At 43.6% G+C, this 22798-nt stretch overlaps 1 protein-coding gene across 1 annotated transcript; it reads left to right on the top strand.

Annotated features, from left to right (window-relative positions):
- The first annotated feature begins 53 nt into the window (after positions 1 to 53).
- RILPL2 (Rab interacting lysosomal protein like 2) lies at positions 54 to 22472 on the top strand. The gene is made up of 5 exons (XM_040416205.1): positions 54 to 169; positions 16847 to 17174; positions 18134 to 18285; positions 20515 to 20628; positions 21683 to 22472. The coding sequence occupies exons 2-5, from the start codon at positions 16869 to 16871 to the stop codon at positions 21720 to 21722; spliced, it is 612 nt and encodes a 203-aa protein (XP_040272139.1). The 5' UTR covers positions 54 to 169; positions 16847 to 16868; the 3' UTR covers positions 21723 to 22472.
- The last annotated feature ends 326 nt before the right edge of the window (positions 22473 to 22798 follow it).

Raw genomic sequence — 22798 nt, 5'->3', positions numbered from 1 at the left:
GCTTGGAACGCAGTACGTCACAGGGTGGGCCTACGACGTTAGGTGGGCGGGGCCTAAGGGAGCGGACAGAAGAATGCCGTCTCCATGACAACCGCCAGCAGAGTCACCTGCTGAGCCGCTGGAAAGTGACTTGAGGAAGTGACCGGAGGCCTCGGCTGCGACATTTGTGGTAAGAGACTTATCGTAGGTTTGTGAATATCGTATAGGAAACCACTGATTAATATCTGCCCGGTGTCCTGAGCACCTACCTGCACTGCAGGTGGCGTAGTGCTATTCTGGGGAGTACACTGTATAATGCACTATTGTGCTGGGCTTCCTTATTCTGGACTTGTTTATGTCGTTTTTCACTCCAAAGCCAGGAGCGACTCATGAAATTTGCACATGTATTAGACATTTGCCTTACAAATACTGGCCGTGTGAACATGACCTAAGGGTGCAATCACAAAGCAGGAAATACTCATCAGAAAAATCTCTTGTGTATTTTCCTCTAAGGGCTCATGCACCCTGCTGTAAGTGATTTGTGGTCTGCAAAACACGGATCCCAGCCGATTGCATGCCGCCATTTATTTTTTATTTTCTGTAGAAATCTCCTATCCTCGTCTGAAAAGTGGACAATAATAGGACATGTCCTAATTCATTAGCTGCAAGTACTAGCTTCAAGTACTACATTAAGTACTAGTAAAGAGATATTGCAGGAGACAAGAAGAGATTCCAGAGATACTGCAAGAGATTGGCTTAGAGTCTCCAACTGGCTCATCTGTGTTGTTTTTGCTGATCATTGCTTGAGAAGAGGTAAAGGAATTCGGTCAGCTGTTTGCTATTGTGCGTTTGCTAATGAGCCTAGCTCACTAAGGTGTTACATTTGTTGCTGGGGGAGGAGTTTGGGAAGCAGTGTGTGTATATATAGAGACAGACTCATTAGCTGGCCTAATTCATTAGCTGCAAGTACTACATTAAGTACTAGTAAAGAGATATTGCAGGAGATAGGCTGGAAGGTGGAAACAATACAACAAAAAAAAAGGTAAGATTTGTTTGATTTAAAGTTACAAATTTATTTTTATTTTTTTATTTTTTTTTTCTCCTCTTTAAAATGGCAGACTTGGTTCAGTGCAGGAATTGTTGTGCATTTATTTCATGTTCCACTCTTTGGAGATTCGGATGCTGTCAGATCTGTAGACAGTTCTCCTTACTGCAGCAGGAAATTGCATTTTTGAAAGCTGAAATATTTAAATTATCTGTTAAACAAACTCCAGCTAGGACCGCTGCAATGCCACTGCCACAGAGGACCCCCAGAAATGGCAGATGGGTTACTGTAGGTTCTGGAAGACTTAGAGTGGTGGATAGAAGACATGTCCCACAGTCGGTGGTTCTCCATAATTCATTTGCAGCACTCTCAGAATGTAAGGACAACATGGATATGGACTCAAGCACAGAGGGTGAGAAACCATCGACTCCTATGTCTAATGTATGCAACAAAAAAGATAAAGTGAAGTCTCAAAGGAAGCAGCTGTTGCTGGGTGATTCAATCATAAGAAGTGTGGAGCTTAAAGAAAATGGTTTTGTGAGATGTCTCCCTGGGGCTACTGCTAGAAGAGATAGAAGACGTATTATTAATATTGTTAAGCAAGCAAAGCAGGAAGGGGACGTGGATGTTCTTGTCCATCTAGGGACAAATGACCTGGCTTGCAATGAAGTGTCAGAGGTGAAAAAATCTTTTATCACACTTGGTAATGACGTACAGGATTTTGCATCCACCATTTCATTTTCTGAAGTTCTGCCTGTGCATAATGTTCAGAATGATAGGCAGAGGCGCATAAAGGAGTTCAACATATGGCTTGGTAAATGGTGTCAAGAGCAAGGATTTGGCTTTGTTTCTCATGATAGCTCTACTTGGAATAGAAAGGAACTGTACAAAAAAGATGGCTTGCATCTTTCTCTCAAAGGAACAAATGTACTTAGTGAACAACTCCAAGAATTTGCGAAAGAGTATTTAAACTAGTAAGGGGGGGCAAAAGAGTGAAAATAAAAGAGTCCAATTGCCCCCCGAAACAATGCCAGAACAGGTCAGAAGCACAGAGGTTAAGAAATGATAAGCTCAGAGTCCTGTCTACAAATGCTCGCAGTTTAGGTAAAAAAATCAATGAACTTGGGTCAATAATGGCATCTGAGAATGTAGATTTAGTGGCTGTTACGGAGACATGGTTTAATGAAAGAAATGACTGGGACATAACCATACCAGGGTACTCTTTATACAGAAGAGACAGAGAAGGCAAGAAAGGAGGAGGAGTGGCCCTGTATGTGAAAGATAGCATTAAATCTAACCTAATACAAGTTGGTGAGGCCAACATAGAGTCAGTTTGGGTTACGTTGCAGTTTGCTAACCATGCAGTAACTCGTGTAGGTGTGATATATAGACCACCTGGTCAAGTTAAAGAACTAGATGATCTACTAGTTGAAGAAATAGCTAAAATGACAATGAAAGGAGAAGTTATCATTATGGGAGATTTCAATCTTCCAGATATAAACTGGAAAACCAAAATAGCAAGTTCTACCAGGAGTACAGATATTCTAAATTCCCTACTGGGGTTATCTCTACAACAAGTGGTTGAGGAGCCAACCCGGAGGGAGGCCATTTTGGATTTGGTATTCACAAACGGGGATTCGGTATATGATGTCATTGTAGGCGAAACCTTGGGATCTAGTGATCACCAGTCAGTGTGGTTTAATATAAGAACTGTGAAAGAGTCCCACCACACAAAAACAAAAGTTTTAGATTTTAGAAAAACAGACTTTTCAAAAATGAAATTAGTCATAAATGAGTCCTTATCAGACTGGAACGGATTACATGGAGTCCAGGAGAAATGGGACTACTTAAAAGGTGCATTATTGAAGGCAACAGAAAATTGCATTAGACTTGTCAGTAAAAGCAAAAAAAGGAGGAGACCACTGTGGTACTCAGCAGAAGTGGCCCAAATCATTAAAAATAAAAAGCTAGCATTTTGTAATTATAAAAAAACCCAGAGCAATGAAGATAAGGAAATCTACAAGATTAGGCAGAGAGAGGCCAAGCAAGTTATAAGAACTTCTAAAGCGCAGGCAGAAGAAAAACTAGCTCAGTCTATGAAAAAAGGGGATAAGACATTCTTCAGATATATAAATGAAAAAAGGAAATTAAAACAAGGAATAACTAAATTAAAAACAAAGGACGGAAGGTATGTAGAAGAGAATAAAGGGCTAGCCGACTGCCTTAATGAATACTTCTGTTCAGTTTTTACAAAAGAAAAAGGAGAAGGACCTCCACTAGAAAGGATGACTAATAAATCATTTGATGCATGTATCTTTACAGAGGAAGATGTTCTAAGTTTGCTGTCTAAGGTGAAGACAAATAAGTCACAGGGGCCTGATGAGATACACCCAAAATTATTAAAAGAGCTTAGTGGTGAGCTGGCAAAACCGTTAACAGATTTATTTAACCAATCATTAGTAACAGGAGTCGTCCCGGAAGATTGGAAATTGGCAAATGTCGTGCCCATTCACAAGAAAGATAGTAGGGAGGAATCGAGCAACTATAGACCAGTGAGTCTGACATCAATAGTAGGCAAATTAATGGAAACCCTATTAAAGGATAGGATTGTGGAACATCTAAAATCCCATGCATTGCAAGATGAAAAACAACATGGGTTTACTTCAGGGAGATCATGTCAAACAAATCCTATAGATTTTTTTGACTGGGTGAATAAAATAATAGACGGTGGAGGTGCAGTAGACATCGCATATCTAGATTTTAGTAAGGCTTTTGACACTGTCCCACATAGAAGACTTATCAATAAACTGCAGTCATTGAGCATGGACTCCCATATTGTTGAGTGGATTAGGCAGTGGCTGAGTGACAGACAACAGAGGGTTGTAGTCAATGGAGAACATTCAAAACAAGGTCATGTTACCAGTGGGGTTCCACAGGGATCTGTACTGGGACCAATTTTGTTTAATATCTTCATAAGTGATATTGCAAAAGGCCTCGATGGTAAGGTTTGTCTTTTTGCTGATGACACAAAGATATGTAACAGGGTTGATGTTCCTGGAGGGAAACGCCAAATGGAAAAGGATTTAGGAAAACTAGAAGAATGGTCAGAACTCTGGCAACTGAAATTTAATGTGGATAAGTGCAAGATAATGCACCTGGGGCGTAAAAACCCAAGGGCAGAATATAGAATATTTGACACAGTCCTGACCTCAGTATCTGAGGAAAGGGATTTAGGAGTAATTATTTCAGAAGACTTAAAGGTGGGAAGACAATGTAATAGAGCAGCACGAAATGCCAGCAGAATGCTTGGATGTATAGGGAGAGGTATAAGCAGTAGAAAGAGTGAAGTGCTTATGCCGCTGAACAGAACACTGGTGAGACCTCACTTGGAGTATTGTGCGCAGTACTGGAGGCCATATCTACAGAAGGATATAGATACTCTAGAGAGAGTTCAGAGAAGAGCTACTAAACTAGTACATGGATTGCAGGATAAAACTTACCAGGAAAGGTTAAAGGACCTTAACATGTATAGCTTGGAAGAAAGAAGAGACAGAGGGGATATGATAGAAACTTTTAAATACATAAAGGGAATCAACAAGGTAAAGGAAGAGAGCATATTTAAAAGAAGAAAAACTACCACAAGAGGACACAGTTTTAAATTAGAGGGGCAAAGGTTTAAAAGTAATATAAGGAAGTATTACTTTACTGAGAGAGTAGTGGATGCATGGAATAGCCTTCCTGCAGAAGTGGTAGCTGCAAATACAGTGAAGGGGTTTAAGCATGCATGGGATAGGCATAAGGCTATCCTTCATATAAGATAGGGCCGGGGGCTATCCATAGTACTCAGTATATTGGGCAGACTAGATGGGCCAAATGGTTCTTATCTGCCGACACATTCTATGTTTCTATCTTGTTTGTTGGGCTACGGAACGGACATACGGATGGGGACAGTAGACCGAGTGCTGGCCACATCTTTTGAATAGGTCTGCATCCGACCCGCAAAAAATGCGGATTGGATGCGACCAAAAAAACTATGGTTGTGTGCATGAGCCCCTAATACACAGCATAAATAAGAGGATGACCCCAGGATTTCAGCTTTGTATTTCTAGTTGGAATGGATCCGACCACGGACCAGCCCCCAGTCAGTGGCTCTGATCCGCACATGGACATCCTTCTTGCTGCAGTTTTGAAATCCACGCAGAAATACAGCAGCCGTATGAAAGGCAGTGCTGGTTCCAGTTGAGGAACAATGGGAGGCGGAAAAGACATGTTTTGCGCGGATTTCGGCACGGAATATGAGGCATTTCTTTTTCATTCCATGCCAGGCTTTGGCTTCAAAAACTGCACAAAACGTGGAAATGGAGCCGGAGTCGTCCAGGAATCTGTAATGACGTTCTTGTGTCCTCCTGTAAATGAAAAGAGTCATTGTTCCAGCACAGAGGATCTTTAGTACCCCCCTCCTCCTCCTCAATGGAATTATCATTCCCAAATGTGTGTTATAATAAATGTTAATGAACTGCCAAATATCCAAATAAAAACTATAAGAAATAATTTGGTCATATCGGTAATGTACTGCTAATGTGAATGATAATTACAGAAGTCACTGGGGCACATTCATCAAGCGCGCCTGTTTTTAGATGTAAAAATCAGACTGGCGTATTTGCTTCGCCTGTCTTTCTTTTGCCTACTATTTAAAAAAAGTCTTCCAGCACTTCACGAAGGTGCATTGCTATTAGTCTGACCTCTAGTGGTTGTTTGTCAGTATGACAGATTCATATTCACGAAGACTGGTCTAATTAGTATGCGCAAGAAAATGTTGCACCAGTGAGCTGGAAGTAGGCGCTCGTCTCCATGAAAGGGCCACCTTTTAGGCAAAATGTGGCGCAAATCACTACTCAAAACAGACGTAGAAAAGTACGCCAGGCCTGGAGTGTAGTACAAATCAGGCGCATAATAAGGCGCACCTACATAAATAGGTCAGAAAATAGGCGCAAAAGTTAGAAAACTTCTGAAATAATCTAAAAAATCAAAACAGGCAAAAGGCTCCAAAACAGGCGCATTTTCAATGAGACTAAAACAGCATTTTTACACTTAAAAACAGGTGCTCCACTGAGAATCGTGTTCCTATGAAAGCTTGAAGCTGCTACCCAGGGGCATGGATAGAGGTCACACCGAGGTGCTGCCGAATCTCTTTATTCCTTTGTATAGGACAATAAGAGCACGGCCAAACGATCAGGTTTCCTGATGCCGTTTTGAAGCCAAAATCATCAAAAGTGGATTATAAAAGAAGAGAAAGTCTAAAGGACAGACACTACATCTCCTCTTTCAAATTTACTCCTGGAAACCTGGGGTTGTGCAGGCCATATATATTGATGACCTATCGTCAGGATAGTTCATCAATATGTGATCGGTGGAGGTCTGACACCTGGCACCCCCGCCGATCAGCTGGTTGAAGAGGAAGCGCTTCATGTGAGTGCCACTTCCTCTTTATTACGCTACGTGTCGTCTCGGCGGTGCAGTGTAATGACAAGTACTTGTAATTACACTATGCTGCCGCTGCAAGGGAGTTCGGTACAAAGGTTTATTACAGTAGAAATTAATTTCCGAAGTTATTACACGAAGTCTCGCTCTCGTGACACTTCACAAAGTAATAACTTCAGCTCATCTGAGCCAATACATTCTAAGGGTCCATTCACATGTCCGTAGGATGGGTCCGCATCCGTTCTGCAAATTGTGGACCCATTCATTCTCTATAGGGCAGGAATGGATGCGGACATCACACAGTGTGCTGTCCGCATCCGCATTTCCGGAGCGCGCCCCCGATCTCTGAGTCAGCGGCTCCGGAAAAAAATTGAATATGTCCTATTCTTGTCCGCAATTGCTATGGGGGTGCCGGCCGAGTGTATTGCGGATCCGCAATACACTACGGACGTGTGAATGGACCCTAACGGTGTGAACAGAGCCCTGGGACATGATGAGAGTCTTTATTTACATGTATTACCACAGCAAAAGGCCGCAGCAGCCGCTCACTGCTGTGGGTGACCCGCCGGCCATGTGTTACTGAATTAACATTTGTACCAGTTTATCGAAAAGGGGGTTATGCGCTGGTTAAACCAAATGCATTCAGTTGGCATTTGTGGTAACATAAATAAGGCTGTGTTCACACTAGTGGGGGGTGTTTGTAAAGGAACACTTCTGTCAGTGCTATACTTTTTAAAACTGTTTTTGGCTGTAGTATGCGATCAAAAACGAAACATCCGTGAGTATTGGGGCGATGTTTAGCTATGGTGGGTGAGATTCTAGAAATAAATCCTTTAGGTTGTCTCGGCTTGTTGTTATATAGGGTGCTTTTACACCAAGCAAACACACAGGGGGAGATTTATCAAAACTAGTGCAAGGGACAACTGGCTTAGTTGTCCATAGCAACCAATCAGATTCCACCTTTCATCTTCCAAAGGAGCTCTGAAAAATATAAGATGGAATCTGATTGGTTGCTATGAACAACTAAACCAGTTCTACTTCACACCAGTTTTATAAATGTCCCCCTATGCTTGCAAAACACCTGTCAGGGGCCCCACGCAATTGCACGCACTGGATGGGTGGGAGGCGTGTTTGTGGGGAGGTATAGGATTGTGTATGTGTTCCCCTGTATGAGTTGTTCCCAGTGTATACATCACACCAAACACACTTTGCCTCCCAAATCCCCAGAAATAGATTAGTGGCAAAAAAATGATGTAAGTATTAGGTTGAATTCACATGTGAGAGGTAAGTCCAAGGGAGGGGGTTGATCAATGGCAGCCTGGGGTCTTAGGCTAGGTGTACACAACGACATTTGTCGCACCAATGTCGCGCGACAATTTTTATAATAATAGTCTATGGTGTCGCACTTCGACGCGACAGTCGAAAAAAATCCATTCAAGATGGATTTTTCTGCGACTGTCGCAGTCGCAGCATGTCACATGTTGCAGTGCAACACCATAGACTACCTTTACAAAAATTGTTGCGCGACATTGGTGCGACAAAATGTCGCACGACAAATGTTGCAGTGTAGTTGTGCCCTATCTGTTGCGCGACTTATTGTCGTCGTGTAGACCTAGCCTTAGGCCTCCTGCACACGACCGTATGGGTTTTTTTTTCAGTGTTTTGCGGTCCGTTTTTCACGGATCCGTTGTTCCGTTTTTTGTTTCCGTTGTGTTTCCGTTTTTCCGTTCCGTTTTTCCGTATGGCATATACAGTATACAGTAATTACATAGATAAAATTGGGCTGGGCATAACATTTTCAAAAGATGGTTCCGCAAAAACGGAACTGAAACTGATGCATTTCCGTATGTGTTCCGTTTTTTGCGGACCCATTGAGTTGAATGGAGCCACGGAACGTGATTTGCGGGCAATAATAGGACATGTTCTATCTTTGAACGGAAAAACGGAAATACGGAAACGGAATGCATACGGAGTACATTCCGTTTTTTTTTGCGGAACCATTTAAATAATGGTTCCGTATACGGACTGTATACGGAACGCAAAAAACGGCCAGTAAACGGGAAGAAAAAACCAGTCGTGTGCAGGAGGCCTTAGGGTGCCTTCACATGCGGCAGATTTTGTGGAAAATTCCACAACTGAAAATCAGTTCTATTCATTGGAATGGGGCAGCAAGCACATGGATTTCTGCAAGCCACATTAAGGTAAATGGAACAGATTTTCAGGCGCAGAATTTTCTGCCGCAAAATCTGCTGCGTGTGAAGGCACCCTCATGAAGGATTCCTAGCCTGCCACAGTGAAATTGCCTGTTCAAACCTGTTAGATGGGGTGTGATGCTTCGCGATCTCGGCAATATGAATAAATCACGAATGCATCCTGTTTTAAAATTACAAAAATCACAATAGCCCTCTTATTCACACAAAGAGTTAAAACTTTCAGTTACAGCTCACAGAGGTAAATTAGCAAATCCTTGCCAAAGATTCTTCCTGACCCCATGCTGGGGGTTATACATCCATCAATCTGATATTGTCTTGACAAAACCCCATAAAAGTGCCCTCTCGCTAGTCTGAGCGGCCCCAGCACAGCAGGGGTCCTAACACCCCTAAGCCTGGTCAGAAACATCAGAGAAGAATGACAGATCCTTATCACGCAGCTGGTTGGTACATGAAGGAGGATGACCTGAAAGTCACCTCTAATCCATAGATTGCATATTTTCCCCATATTTCATGGGTTAGGAAAATACGGAATGAACAATCTCTTCCGAAATTGTTGGGGTTATTCTAACACCTTCCAAGAAATCCACAAGCAAATCAGAGATTCCCGCTTCGAGATATGACAGTTCTCAGGCACGCGGTATTGTCTTCCAGTCATATTTGGTATCAGATGATTCGTAAAGTTCTACTGATTATAAATATGAATTCTATTTCTTAATTTGACCTACGGGTACAGAGAAACTGGTGAAGCAAGGATGCTGCCAGATTTTCTCTATCGGGCAAGAACTGCCCCTCTTGCAGTTACACAAGGCTGGACTTGTATGTGTCATAGCCACTCCCAGCTCCAGAGTGGGTAAAAACACAGTGACCCACTCAGGTCCTGGTCCTTCATCTACCATCGAATAACATCACAACCGCCTGCTGGACACGGGCACACCGCCATCTTGGATTATTCCTTGCAAAGACTTTATCTTTTACTGGACTCTACCGTGGTAATTCTGAACTTACAGACATTCTATTCCCTTTCATCTCTTACTTATTTCTATCCAACCAATCTGTTCGACTGGCAGGTATATTTATCTGTCAGTTTTAATGTATATTTTTGTGGATCGTTTTTAAAATAAAACTAATGATTTATTTGTTCCAGTTTTGCCCTTGTTACCTGATTATCTGGTCCTTTCACACTTGCGTTTTTCTTTTCCGGCGCTGAGTTCCGTCCTAAGGGCTCTATACTGGAAAAGAACTGATCAGTTTTATCCCCATACATTCTGAATGGAGAGCAATCCGTTCAGGATGCATCAGGATGTCTTCAGTTCCGTCTTTTTGACTGATCAGGCAAAAGATAAAACCGCAGTATGCTACGGTTTTATCTCCGGCCCAAAAAACTGAAGACTCGCCTGAATGCCGGATCCGGCTTTTTTCAATAGGAATGTATTAGTGCCGGATCCGGCATTCAAAATACCGGAATGCTGGTGAAAAAAATAAATGCATTTCTATAGATTTCAATGCATTTTTCTGAGTGATCGGGCATTTTTTAGACTGATCAGGATCCTGATCAGTCTTACAAATACCATCAGTTGGCATACGTTTTGCCAGATCCGGCAGGCAGTTCCGGCGATGGAACTGCTTGCCGGATCACTCTGCCGCAAGTGTGAAAGTAGCCTAAGAGCTGTGTCCTCAGAAGAGACATACTACCGAATTTGTCTTATTTTTATACATTGTTAATTGGTTAGCTAGGTTGCAAAATAACCGTTTCTTCCCTTTAGGATTAGCTAGCCGGGGTCTCTTCGCTCCGATTCAATACGAAGAGTGGTGGCAGCAAATTAAGTTGGTTTCCCGAGTGAAATCGATAATTTTTATTTTACCGATTGTACATACAATCGCGATTGTATCATGTATGGGCACACCAACCAATCTTAAACGTTTACTGTGCTCACAGTAAATTCGTCTCTAGTGGATGAGACCTGTATGGCAACTGCGGCATAGTACAATGGGATTGGCGGGTAGTTGTCACATGGGGTAATACCATTCCTGTCTACGTTAGTCCCCTAGGGCAGTGATAGGCAAACTGCGGCTCTCCAGCTGTTGCAGAACTACAACTCCCAGCATGCAAAGACTGCCTACAGCTTTCAGCCTGGTCAGGCGATGAGGATGAAACAAAAATGAAAATTGGCCTGGTCCCAAAGGAATTAAAGGGGTTGTCCCACCATCCAGGGGACAGGTGATAAGTATGTAATTGGTGGGGATCCGACTGCACGCATAGTGCTACTCCATTCATTCTCTGACTGCTGAAGATAGCTGAGTACAGCCCTTAACCACCTCCGGACCGCTGTACGCACAGACGCGTCCTGGAGGTGGTTGATTGATTCCGAGTGGACGCGCCGGCGCGTCCTCTCGCGAGACGCGAGATTTCCTGTGAACGCGCGCACACAGGCGCGCGCGCGCTCACAGGAACGGAAGGTAAGAAAGTGGATCTCCAGCCTGCCAGCGGCGATCGTTCGCTGGCAGGCTGGAGATGTGATTTTTTTAACCCCTAACAGGTATATTAGACGCTGTTTTGATAACAGCGTCTAATATACCTGCTACCTGGTCCTCTGGTGGTCCCATTTGCTTGGATCGACCACCAGAGGACACAGGTAGCTCAGTAATATGTTGCACCAAGCACCACACTACACTACACCCCCCCCCCCCCCCGTCACTTATTAACCCCTTATTCACCCTTGATCACCCCTGATCACCCCATATAGACTCCCTGATCACCCACCTGTCATTGATTACACCCCTGTCATTGATCACACCCCTGTAAAGCTCCATTCAGACGTCCGCATGATTTTTACGGATCCACTGATAGATGGATCGGATCGGCAAAACGCACACGGACGTCTGAATGGAGCCTTACAGGGGTGTGATTAATGACTGTGGTGATCACCCCATATAGACTTCCTGATCACCCCCCCTGTCATTGATTACCCCCCTGTAAAGCTCCATTCAGACGTCCGCATGATTTTTATGGATCCACTGATAGATGGATCGGATCCGCAAAACGCACACGGACGTCTGAATGGAGCCTTACAGGGGCATGATCAATGACTGTGGTGATCACCCCATATAGACTCCCTGATCACCCCCCTGTCATTGATTACCCCCCTGTCATTGATCACACCCCTGTAAAGCTCCATTCAGACGTCCGCATGATTTTTACGGATCCACTGATAGATGGATCGGATCCGCAAAACGCACACGGACGTCTGAATGGAGCCTTACAGGGGCATGATCAATGACTGTGGTGATCACCCCATATAGATTCCCTGATCACCCCCCTGTCATTGATTACCCCCCTGTCATTGATTACCCCCCTGTCATTGATCACACCCCTGTAAGGCTCCATTCAGACGTCCGCATGATTTTTACGGATCCACTGATAGATGGATCGGATCCGCAAAACGCACACGGACGTCTGAATGGAGCCTTACAGGGGCATGATCAATGACTGTGGTGATCACCCCATATAGATTCCCTGATCACCCCCCTGTCATTGATTACCCCCCTGTCATTGATCACACCCCTGTAAGGCTCCATTCAGACGTCCGCATGATTTTTACGGATCCACTGATAGATGGATCGGATCCGCAAAACGCACACGGACGTCTGAATGGAGCCTTACAGGGGCATGATCAATGACTGTGGTGATCACCCCATATAGACTCCCTGATCACCCCCCTGTCATTGATTACCCCCTGTCATTGATCACACCCCTGTAAAGCTCCATTCAGACGTCCGCATGATTTTTACGGATCCACTGATAGATGGATCGGATCCGCAAAACGCACACGGACGTCTGAATGGAGCCTTACAGGGGCGTGATCAATGACTGTGGTTATCACCCCATATAGACTCCCTGATCACCCCCCTGTCGTTGATTACACCCCTGTCATTGATCACCCCTCTGTAAGGCTCCATTCAGACATTTTTTTTGGCCCAAGTTAGCGGAAATTATTATTTTTTTCTTACAAAGTCTCATATTCCACTAACTTGTGTCAAAAAATTAAATCTCACATGAACTCGCCATACCCCTCACGGAATCCAAATGCGTAAAAATTTTTAGACATTTATATTCCAGACTTCTTCTCACGCTTTAGGGCCCCTAGAATGCCAGGGCAGTATAAATACCCCACATGTGACCCCATTTCGGAAAGAAGACACCCCCAGGTATTCCGTGAGGGGCATATTGAGTCCATGAAAGATTGAAATTTTTGTCCCAAGTTAGCGGAAAGGGAGACTTTGTGAGAAAAAAATTAATAAAATCAATTTCCGCTAACTTGTGCCAAAAAAAAAAAAATTTCTATGAACTCGCCATGCCCCTCATTGAATACCTTGGGGTGTCTTCTTTCCAAAATGGGGTCACATGTGGGGTATTTATACTGCCCTGGCATTCTAGGGGCCCTAAAGCGTGAGAAGAAGTCTGGGATCCAAATGTCTTAAAATGCCCTCATAAAAGGAATGTGGGCCCCTTTGCCCACCTAGGCTGCAAAAAAGTGTCACACATCTGGTATCTCCGTACTCAGGAGAAGTTGGGGAATGTGTTTTGGGGTGTCATTTTACATATACCCATGCTGGGTGAGAGAAATATCTTGGCAAAAGACAACTTTTCCCATTTTTTTATACAAAGTTGGCATTTGACCAAGATATTTATCTCACCCAGCATGGGTATATGTAAAATGACACCCCAAAACACATTCCCCAACTTCTCCCGAGTACGCCGATACCACATGTGTGGCACTTTTTTGCAGCCTAGGTGGGCAAAGGGGCCCACATTCCAAAGAGCACCTTTCGGATTTCACAGGTCATTTACCTACTTACCACACATTAGGGCCCCTGGAAAATGCCAGGGCAGTATAACTACCCCACAAGTGACCCCATTTTGGAAAGAAGACACCCCAAGGTATTCCGTGAGGGGCATGGCGAGTTCCTAGAATTTTTTATTTTTTGTCACAAGTTAGTGGAAAATGATGATTTTTTTTTTTTTTTTTTTTTTTCCCTTACAAAGTCTCATATTCCACTAACTTGTGACAAAAAATAAAAACTTCCATGAACTCACTATGCCCATCAGCGAATACCTTGGGGTGTCTTCTTTCCAAAATGGGGTCACTTGTGGGGTAGTTATACTGCCCTGGCATTCTAGGGGCCCAAATGTGTGGTAAGGAGTTTGAAATCAAATTCTGTAAAAAATGACCAGTGAAATCCGAAAGGTGCTCTTTGGAATGTGGGCCCCTTTGCCCACCTAGGCTGCAAAAAAGTGTCACACATCTGGTATCTCTGTATTCAGTAGAAGTTGAGGAATGTGTTTTGGGGTGTCATTTTACATATACCCATGCTGGGTGAGAGAAATATCTTGGCAAAAGACAACTTTTCCCATTTTTTTATACAAAGTTGGCATTTGACCAAGACATTTATCTCACCCAGCATGGGTATATGTAAAAAGACACCCCAAAACACATTCCTCAACTTCTCCTGAGTACGGGGATACCAGATGTGTGACACTTTTTTGCAGCCTAGGTGGGCAAAGGGGCCCATATTCCAAAGAGCACCTTTCGGATTTCACAGGTCATTTTTTACTGAATTTGATTTCAAACTCCTTACCACACATTTGGGCCCCTAGAATGCCAGGGCAGTATAACTACCCCACAAGTGACCCCATTTTGGAAAGAAGAGACCCCAAGGTATTTCGTGATGGGCATAGTGAGTTCATAGAAGTTTTTATTTTTTGTCACAAGTTAGTGGAATATGAGACTTTGTAAGAAAAAAAAAAAAAAATCATCATTTTCCGCTAACTTGTGACAAAAAATAAAAAGTTCTATGAACTCACTATGCCCATCAGCGAATACCTTAGGGTGTGTATTTTCCGAAATGGGGTCATTTGTGGGGTGTTTGTACTGTCTGGGCATTGTAGAACCTCAGGAAACATGACAGGTGCTCAGAAAGTCAGAGCTGCTTCAAAAAGCGGAAATTCACATTTTTGTACCATAGTTTGTAAACGCTATAACTTTTACCCAAACCATTTTTTTTTTTACCCAAACATTTTTTTTTTATCAAAGACATGTAGAACAATAAATTTAGAGCAAAATTTATATATGGATGTCGTTTTTTTTACAACTGAAAGTGAAAAATGTCATTTTTTTGCAAAAAAATCGTTAAATTTCGATTAATAACAAAAAAAGTAAAAATGTGAGCAGCAATGAAATACCACCAAATGAAAGCTCTATTAGTGAGAAGAAAAGGAGGTAAAATTCATTTGGGTGGTAAGTTGCATGACCGAGCAATAAACGATGAAAGTAGTGTAGGTCAGAAGTGTAAAAAGTGGCCTGGTCTTTCAGGGTGTTTAAGCCATGGGGGCTGAGGTGGTTAAAGGGCGTTTGTCAGGTGTTTTTCACTAATATAACTACCAGCAATGGCCATCGCAACGTACAAGCATTGTAACCATACCTTTATGTCATTTATCGAATAACCAATTTCCGGCAGAAGAACAGACTGCCGGAGTTCACCGTATCCAGCATGGCCAGATCCCCATTCACTGTAATAGGGTCCAGCTGCTTTTCGGCATATATGCTGCATTTAGTATTTTTTGCATATATGCCAGATACAGTGAACAAATCAGTGCCAGAGTTCACACAACACATATGTGAACCCGGCCTACGGATGGGGAAAATTACACTTGCAGGATAGCAGACAGGCTGAATTCATACAGATATTGACTAAAAAGCTGCTCACAGACATTATATATGTCTGTACCTGTCAAGGCAATCCTGCATTTTAATAAGGCATTACCTATTTTAATCTTAAAGGGAACCTGTAAAGATTTGTTTAGCATGCATGTACAACGTTCTGGAGGCCACTGCTGGTAGTTAGTGAAAACTACCCGACAGACTTCCATTAAAGGGAACCGGTCACCTCTACTATGAGAACAGCATAGCATAGTGAGAGACCTGCTGATTTCAGTGGGCTGTCACTTCTGGGCTAGTATTCAGTACTTTTACAGTACTGGCAGGCCGAACCGCGCAGCACCCTAGTGCTGCAAGGGAGATGAGTCCGATGAGACTTGTGCTCCTCCCTCCCCCACCTCCTGACCATGACTGGCAGTCATGGGGAGGGCAGAGCCAGGAGTCTCATCGGACTCATCTCCCTTGTAGCATTAGTGTGCTGCGCGGTTCGGCCTGCCAGTACTGTAAAAGCATGCTTGCACAATGTTCTGGTGGCTACGGCATCACCCTGATGTCAGGGGAGAGGGGAGGAAGCCTTGGAAGGTTAAAGGAGGAGCAGACGGCAGGGAAGGGCAGTGGGCTCGGGCACTTTTAAAAGCAAAGCCCTCCCTGCTGGACACTTGGGGGCCGTTTTTCATTGGATTAAAAGGTTGGACATAAAGGTTAGTTATGGACATAAAGGTTAGTTATTCCAAAATGTCCCCACTGAGGGACAATAAAGGGATTTTCTTCTTCTTCTTCTTCTAGTTTAGCATGCTTGTACAACGTACTGGTGGCCACTGCTGGTAGTTAGATTAGCGAAAATTACCCGAAAGACTCCCTTTAAAGGTAGCCTGTCACCTTTACTATGCTATCTTCACTAAGGGCAGCATAGCATAGTGACAGACCCGCTGATTTCAGTAGGCTGTCACTACTCGGCTAGTAGTCAGTACTTTTACAGTACTGACAGGCCAAACCTCGCAGCACCCTAATGCCGCAAGGGAGATGAGTCTGATGAGACTCCTGTGCCCTGCCTTCCCCATAACTGCCAGTCATGGTCAGGGGCGGGGACAGAAGTCTCATCGGAATCATCTCCCTTGCAGCACTAGGGTGCTGCGAGGTTTGGCATGTTCCACCGAACAGACTGCCAGAGTTCACAGGGCAGATGTGAACACAGCCTTACCAGAGACAATGTAAAATGTATCTAGGCTGTGTTGGTCTGGTTGTTTGGAGTAAGGTCACAGTCCAAGTGCTAGAGACTAGGCTAGCAGAGATTGTGTGCCCCCCTCCCGCACACACAGTGAATCTATGAAATTGAGGACATTGAGGTTTTTATACTGTCCTTAACATCTATTCAGCTGTGAATACAACATTTTGCTTTATATCTTTGGCAGGAAGTAAGTGGATTACAGAAAAATGGAAATTGAGCAAGAGGACATGTCACCAGAGACCGCATTTGAAAAGGACCCCTTTCAGATGACAGTAGAAGATGTGTACGATATCTCACATGTTATAGGCAGAGATCTTATGAAGATCAGCAAAGAAGCCCAGGGTGTGACGGACCTTGTGGCTGATCTTCAGTTTAAGATTGTCCGTATTCTGGAAGTCCTGGAGACACTGGTGAACCAATCAAGTCTTGTTACAGAGGAGATGAAGATGGAAAGGGATAATCTAAAGGGTGAGGTGGAAAGACTGATGAGAAAAAGCCCTCCAGCAGATCAGGTATCTTCCCCTTTGCCATTTGCATTTTTTTTTTTATCCATGGAGTCTACAATAAAAATTAAAAAAGAAGCAACTTTTCATGTAGTCTTGATAAAAAATGTCTTGGGGTATGTTCATATCTGCGTTATGAAATCCAATAGACTGTTTCGGCAGAGAACAGCCTGCCAGGTTTCACCGTATCCAGCACTGCCGTTGACTGCTGGATCCCCATTGACTATGCCAGAACAGGCTGCTGGATCACCTAACACTAGTGTGAACCTAGCTGCTGCTCCATGGTAACAGACTACAAACCCAGTTTGTAGTCTGATTGCAATTCTGTAGTCCGAGTCTGATTACTTAATATTATATTTGGGTATTACTTGATCCCTGTCAGCAGGATCAACTATGTTAAACCATGCACTTTGCCTGGTAGGGTTAATCCTGCTGCTTAAAAGGATACAAGTCATGTGAAAATCAGTTGCAGCGTTCACAAGAAGAAATACATTTATTCTATGCGCAGAAGGGATCTTCAGTGCACAGAGGGGCCCCCAGGGGCTAGACCCCGCCCCTTGGCCCTCATTCCCATAAAGAGTAAAAGTCTTTTGTTCAGGGGAACGCCACAACTAATTTTCACAAGACACGTATCATTTTAATCAGCAGGATCAACCCCACCAGGCAGTATGCATGTTTATTGAACTCTTCCTGCTGACAGGTGCTCTTTAGAACAAATCTGTTGTCAGAATATCTTGCCCTATATATGGGCAACGAATTATAATAATGGTTTCCTGGGCTATTATACCAAATGACAAAAAATACTGTGCAATTTATTAAATACTTACAAAAAAAAAAATTAGACAGACTCATTAGTCAGGAGACAAGTGTCTCCCATCAATGGCGTATAAACCGTGCCTTCAGTCCCGTTCTTGTGTAGAGTTTCAATATGCTGCATATACTAAGTCGCACACCTTTTTTTTTTCTAGACTGACCTTGGACCAGACAAGATGGTTATAGATCTCACAGACCCAAACCGGCCACGATTTACATTACACGAGCTAAGGGAGGTGCTGCAGGAGCGGAACAAGTTGAAGGTTCAGCTCTTGGTTGCACAAGATGAATTGCAGTGCTATAAAAGGTGATTTCCTGCAGGAGTCTTAAGGATTTAGAAATTGTCCTTCCAGTAATTAAAAATCATGTTTAATGTTAAAAATGAATTCTATGAAAAGTTCGGAGTCCTTCTAAGGCTACTTTCACACTGGCGTTTTGGTTTCCGTTTGTGAGATCCGTTTCAGGGCTCTCAGTCCAAAACGGATCAGTTTTGCCCCAATGCATTCTGAATAGATAAGGATCTGCTCAGAATGCATCAGTTTGCCTCCGTTCTGCCTCCATTCCGCTCTGGAGGCAGACACCAAAACGCTGCTTGCACCATTTTGGTGTCCGTCTGACGATGCAGAGGCAAGCGGATCCGTCCTGACACACAATGTAAGTCAATGGGGATGGATCCGTTTTCACTGACACAATATGGCACAATAGAAAACGGATCCGTCCTCCATTAACTTTCAATGGTGTTCAAGATGGATCCGTTTTGGCAATGTTACAGATAATACAAACGGATCCGTTCTGAACGGATGCATGCGGTTGTATTATCTGAACGGAAGCGTTTGTGCAGATCCATGACGGATCCGCACCAAACGCGAGTGTGAAAATAGCCTTACCCATTTCTATAGATGCCTACAGGATAGGATTACAATCTAGTGATAGCGCTTTAACAATAGCAAAGGTTTTAAAGGTGAAGGTTTAATCATTTAAAGCACTAAATAGTTGATAAATGTGAATATAGGTAATTTGTTAATCTCAGGACACCCATCGATGGCTAGAGCGGGGGCCTGTTTTCCCCCATTTGAAAGCATGTGCACTGCCCCTTTATTCAGCTGTATGGGGCTGCCGGAGATAGCCGAGCACTTGTACTTGACAATGTTTGGCACTACCATACAGTTGAATGAAGTGGTGGACATGCATGCTGCTCCATTCAAACGGGGAACATGGGCCCCAGTTATAGTAATTGGCAGGGGCCCCAGAGGTTGGACTCCTGCAGATCAGACGCTTAAGGGCTCACATATTTTTTTTCAGTGTCCGTTCCGTTTTGTTTAGCGGCCCGTATGCGGAACCATTCACTTCAATGGAGCCGCAAAAAACGGAATTTACTCCGTGTCCATTCCATGTCCGTATGGCTGTTCCGCAAAAAAATAGAAAGTCCTATTATTGTACACATTATGGACAAGTATAGGAATGCTCTATTAGGGGCCAGCCGTTCCGTACCACAAAATGCGAAATACACACGGCCAGTGTATGTGTTTTGCAGATCCGCAATTTTCGGACGCCAAAACTTCCAACGGTCGTGTGCATGAGCCCTAACTCCTATCCTGTGGATAGGGGATTAGTTGTTGTAATCGGAAAACTCCTGTAATATGATGTAACTGGTATTTTTTTAGAGATACTTACAGGTGCACCACGCTCTCCATATTCAATTTTCTGGCAATAGTCACGCCATTTCAGAGTGTCCCTTTAATAGGTACGTTCTCCACACAGGGTCCGAGGGGCATATGCACCTATTGGAATATCGCATGGCCTTAGCACCGCCTAGGGTAGAGTCTAAGTGGAAAGAGCATATTCCCTCTGTGACGGCCGAGGATTGGCAAGAGGCCCTAGAGTCGCCTTCCACCGTATCTCCATCAGCTAACAACCAGTTGATACAGTTATTCATTCTACATCCGTTGCTACCTGTCTCCCACAAGGTTACACAAGACGGGTAGATGTCTCATAGATGTTCTGAAGGTTCTGTGGACTTTTGGCACATAATGTGGGCGTGCTCTTATTTACAGGCCTTATGGCACAGTGTCGCAGATCTCTTATCTCAGTTGGTCTCTAGTCAGGTCCCAGCTCGTCCTGAGATCTGCTTGCTGGGTATTCTGGCATAGGAAGTTTGGCCTCATCACACTTACATTTTCCTACGGGAGACGCTCTTCCTAGCCAGGAAAGCTGTAGCACTAAGGTGGATGGGGATCGTCCTCCTACTCTTGGCCAATGGAAATCTGTTGTGAATCAAGTTATACCCTTTGAAAATGTAGTATATAAGAATAGGCGCTGCCCGCATACTTTCGGGAAGGTGTAGGGAGCGTGGTGCGCTTCACCTCTCACTAATTCAGGTCTAAATGCGATTAATGTCGCCGTATCCACGATGATTGCTCTGAACTGATGTATTACTGCCTGTACTGATGTACCTTATGTGTTATTGTTTAATAAAACATGTAAAAAATATGAATTCTATAAGCAAAAGCGTAATTTTCTGCAATTCCCTTCTCAGTGGGATCATTCCTCCAACTGAGGACCACATTGTGACATTGGAAAATGAATCCATAATCACCACTTCACCTAGGCCGAACGACAGCAGCAAAGAGAAGTCAACTATAAGACGCCTGTAAGTGTGTCACCCTTCTCTGTACATTGCGATTTCCTTAAAGGACAAGGATTATCTGATTGTAAACTAGAATTGATCATTTTAAATAATTCTATATATGTCGAACCCACTGAAAGGGCATCTGTCAGCAGATTTGTACCTATGACACTGGCTGACCTGTTACATGTGCACTTGGCAGCTGAAGACATCTGTGTTGATCCCATGTTCATATGTGCCCCCATTGCTGAGAAAAGTGAAGGTTTAACATATGCAAATGAGCCTCTAGCTGGTGTAAACGTCATCATTTTCTGGCCCTGTCAATCAAAGTGGAGAGGGCTTGGCAATTGCAGAGAGAGCTGAGCCTCTAGGTGTAATGGCAACATGCAACAGGTCAAACAGTTTCATAGGTACTATTCTGCTGACAGAAGCCTTTTAAGCTGCCCATGACCGTGCCAGCAGTTAAAAAGCCGATTAGCCAGTTGATTTCTGCCATGATTTGTAGCCTGGTATGGGCTTCCATTGTTGGGATACAGAGCTGGTGTTTAGCATTGCGAGTAGAGATGAGCGAACTTGTGTTTTGAAGTTCAGCGTACAAGGTTCGGGTTGTTCAGCTACCACAGACCATAACTTATGGTCCGTGGTAGCGGAATCCATAACGGGATTTTTTTGATAACCCGAACCTTGTACGCCGAACTTGAAAACACAAGTTTGTTCATCTCTAATTGCTAGATGTCAGATTGAATAAAACAGTAATAAATGGGGGCGGTGTAAGGTTGAATTCGCATGCTGTGTTTATTGCTGCAGATCCGCACTGCAATTCTACAGCAATGTACACTATAGTATATGTGGATGAGGTTTTTAAAAATAAAAATAAAAAAGGGATCAACATGTAGCAAAACAAAATCAGCATCATTGAGGGCACGCTGCAGATTTGACAGCAATGGCTTCTAAAACCCAGCGAGCGCACTGCACCACAGCATGTGTCCTCATCCTGGAGCTGATAGCTGTAAAGTCATTTCAGCGATATGAGATATAGTGATTTCTTATATATTTTCCCTTTATTCCCTCCATGTAGGTTTTCTCCCTTCAAACAAGAAAAGCAAGCACAACAGTAATGCTGTTTTCAGTATTTTTACCCTGGGTATTTTTACTACAAGTTCACTACTTAAGGGGGTTGTTCACCCATGGAGACATTTTGGGCAGGACCTGCGGAGGGAACCATACTTATCTGATCCTTGCCACTGGGTTCCAGCTCCTTTGCTTCCCTGCCACTGCCGCAGCTCTCTGGTCTTCCCACGTCAGGATCTGGCTTGATGTGGGTCACTTGGCTGCTGCAGCCAATTAATGCCCGCAGCGGTAACGTGTCCCCATGTGTCACCTGACCCAGTGACATGACAGATGGAGCACTGACCCTGACAAATGTTAGGTATTGATTTATCCCAGGCTGAGGCTATATTACCTATATTCACATTTAACTATTTGGTGCGTCAACTTATTAAGACTTCACCCATATTTTTGTAATTAAAACCTTTGCGATTGTTAAAAACCCAATAGTATCTATTTCAGCCCATGAGTGGGAGTGCGTGCGCTACCCGCAACCCCTCTTTGTATCACTATTTTGCTGACAGCATGTGCTCCTATTACTAGCAGTAGATCGCTATTAAAGGGAATCTGTCAGCTCCGAAATCCCCCCCCCCCCAACTAGAGTAAGTGGTGTGTAGTGTAAGTGGTGCTGAGTCCGCTTATGTAATTTTTATCTTCATACTCATTTGCATTCCGACGCTGTGCTACAAACCAGCAGTGATAAGACTCCTCCTGGAGTCCTCTCCATTATGTGTATGGGCACAGGAGTCCTCTTACTGCTGGTTTGTAAGTGAGTATGAAGATACAAATGACATAACCGGACTCGGCACCACTTACACTATACACAGCTTACTCTAGTTTGGGGGTGTTTCCAAGCTGACAGACTCCCTTTAAAATATTGGGGGAGATTTATCAATCTGGTGTAAAGTAGAACTGGCTTAGTTGCCCATAGCAACCAATCAGATTCCAGCTTTCATTTTTCACAGCTCCTTTGGAAAATGAAAGGTGGAATTGAATTGGTTGATATGGGCAACTAAGTCAGTTCTACTTTACACCAGTTTGATAAATATCTCCGATAGTGTTTAAACCCTGCCCCCTGACATGTTTT

This window comes from Bufo bufo, chromosome 2 (assembly GCF_905171765.1).
Source record: "Bufo bufo chromosome 2, aBufBuf1.1, whole genome shotgun sequence".
NCBI lineage: Eukaryota > Metazoa > Chordata > Amphibia > Anura > Bufonidae > Bufo > Bufo bufo.
This window is presented reverse-complemented; position numbering and strand designations above follow the sequence as displayed.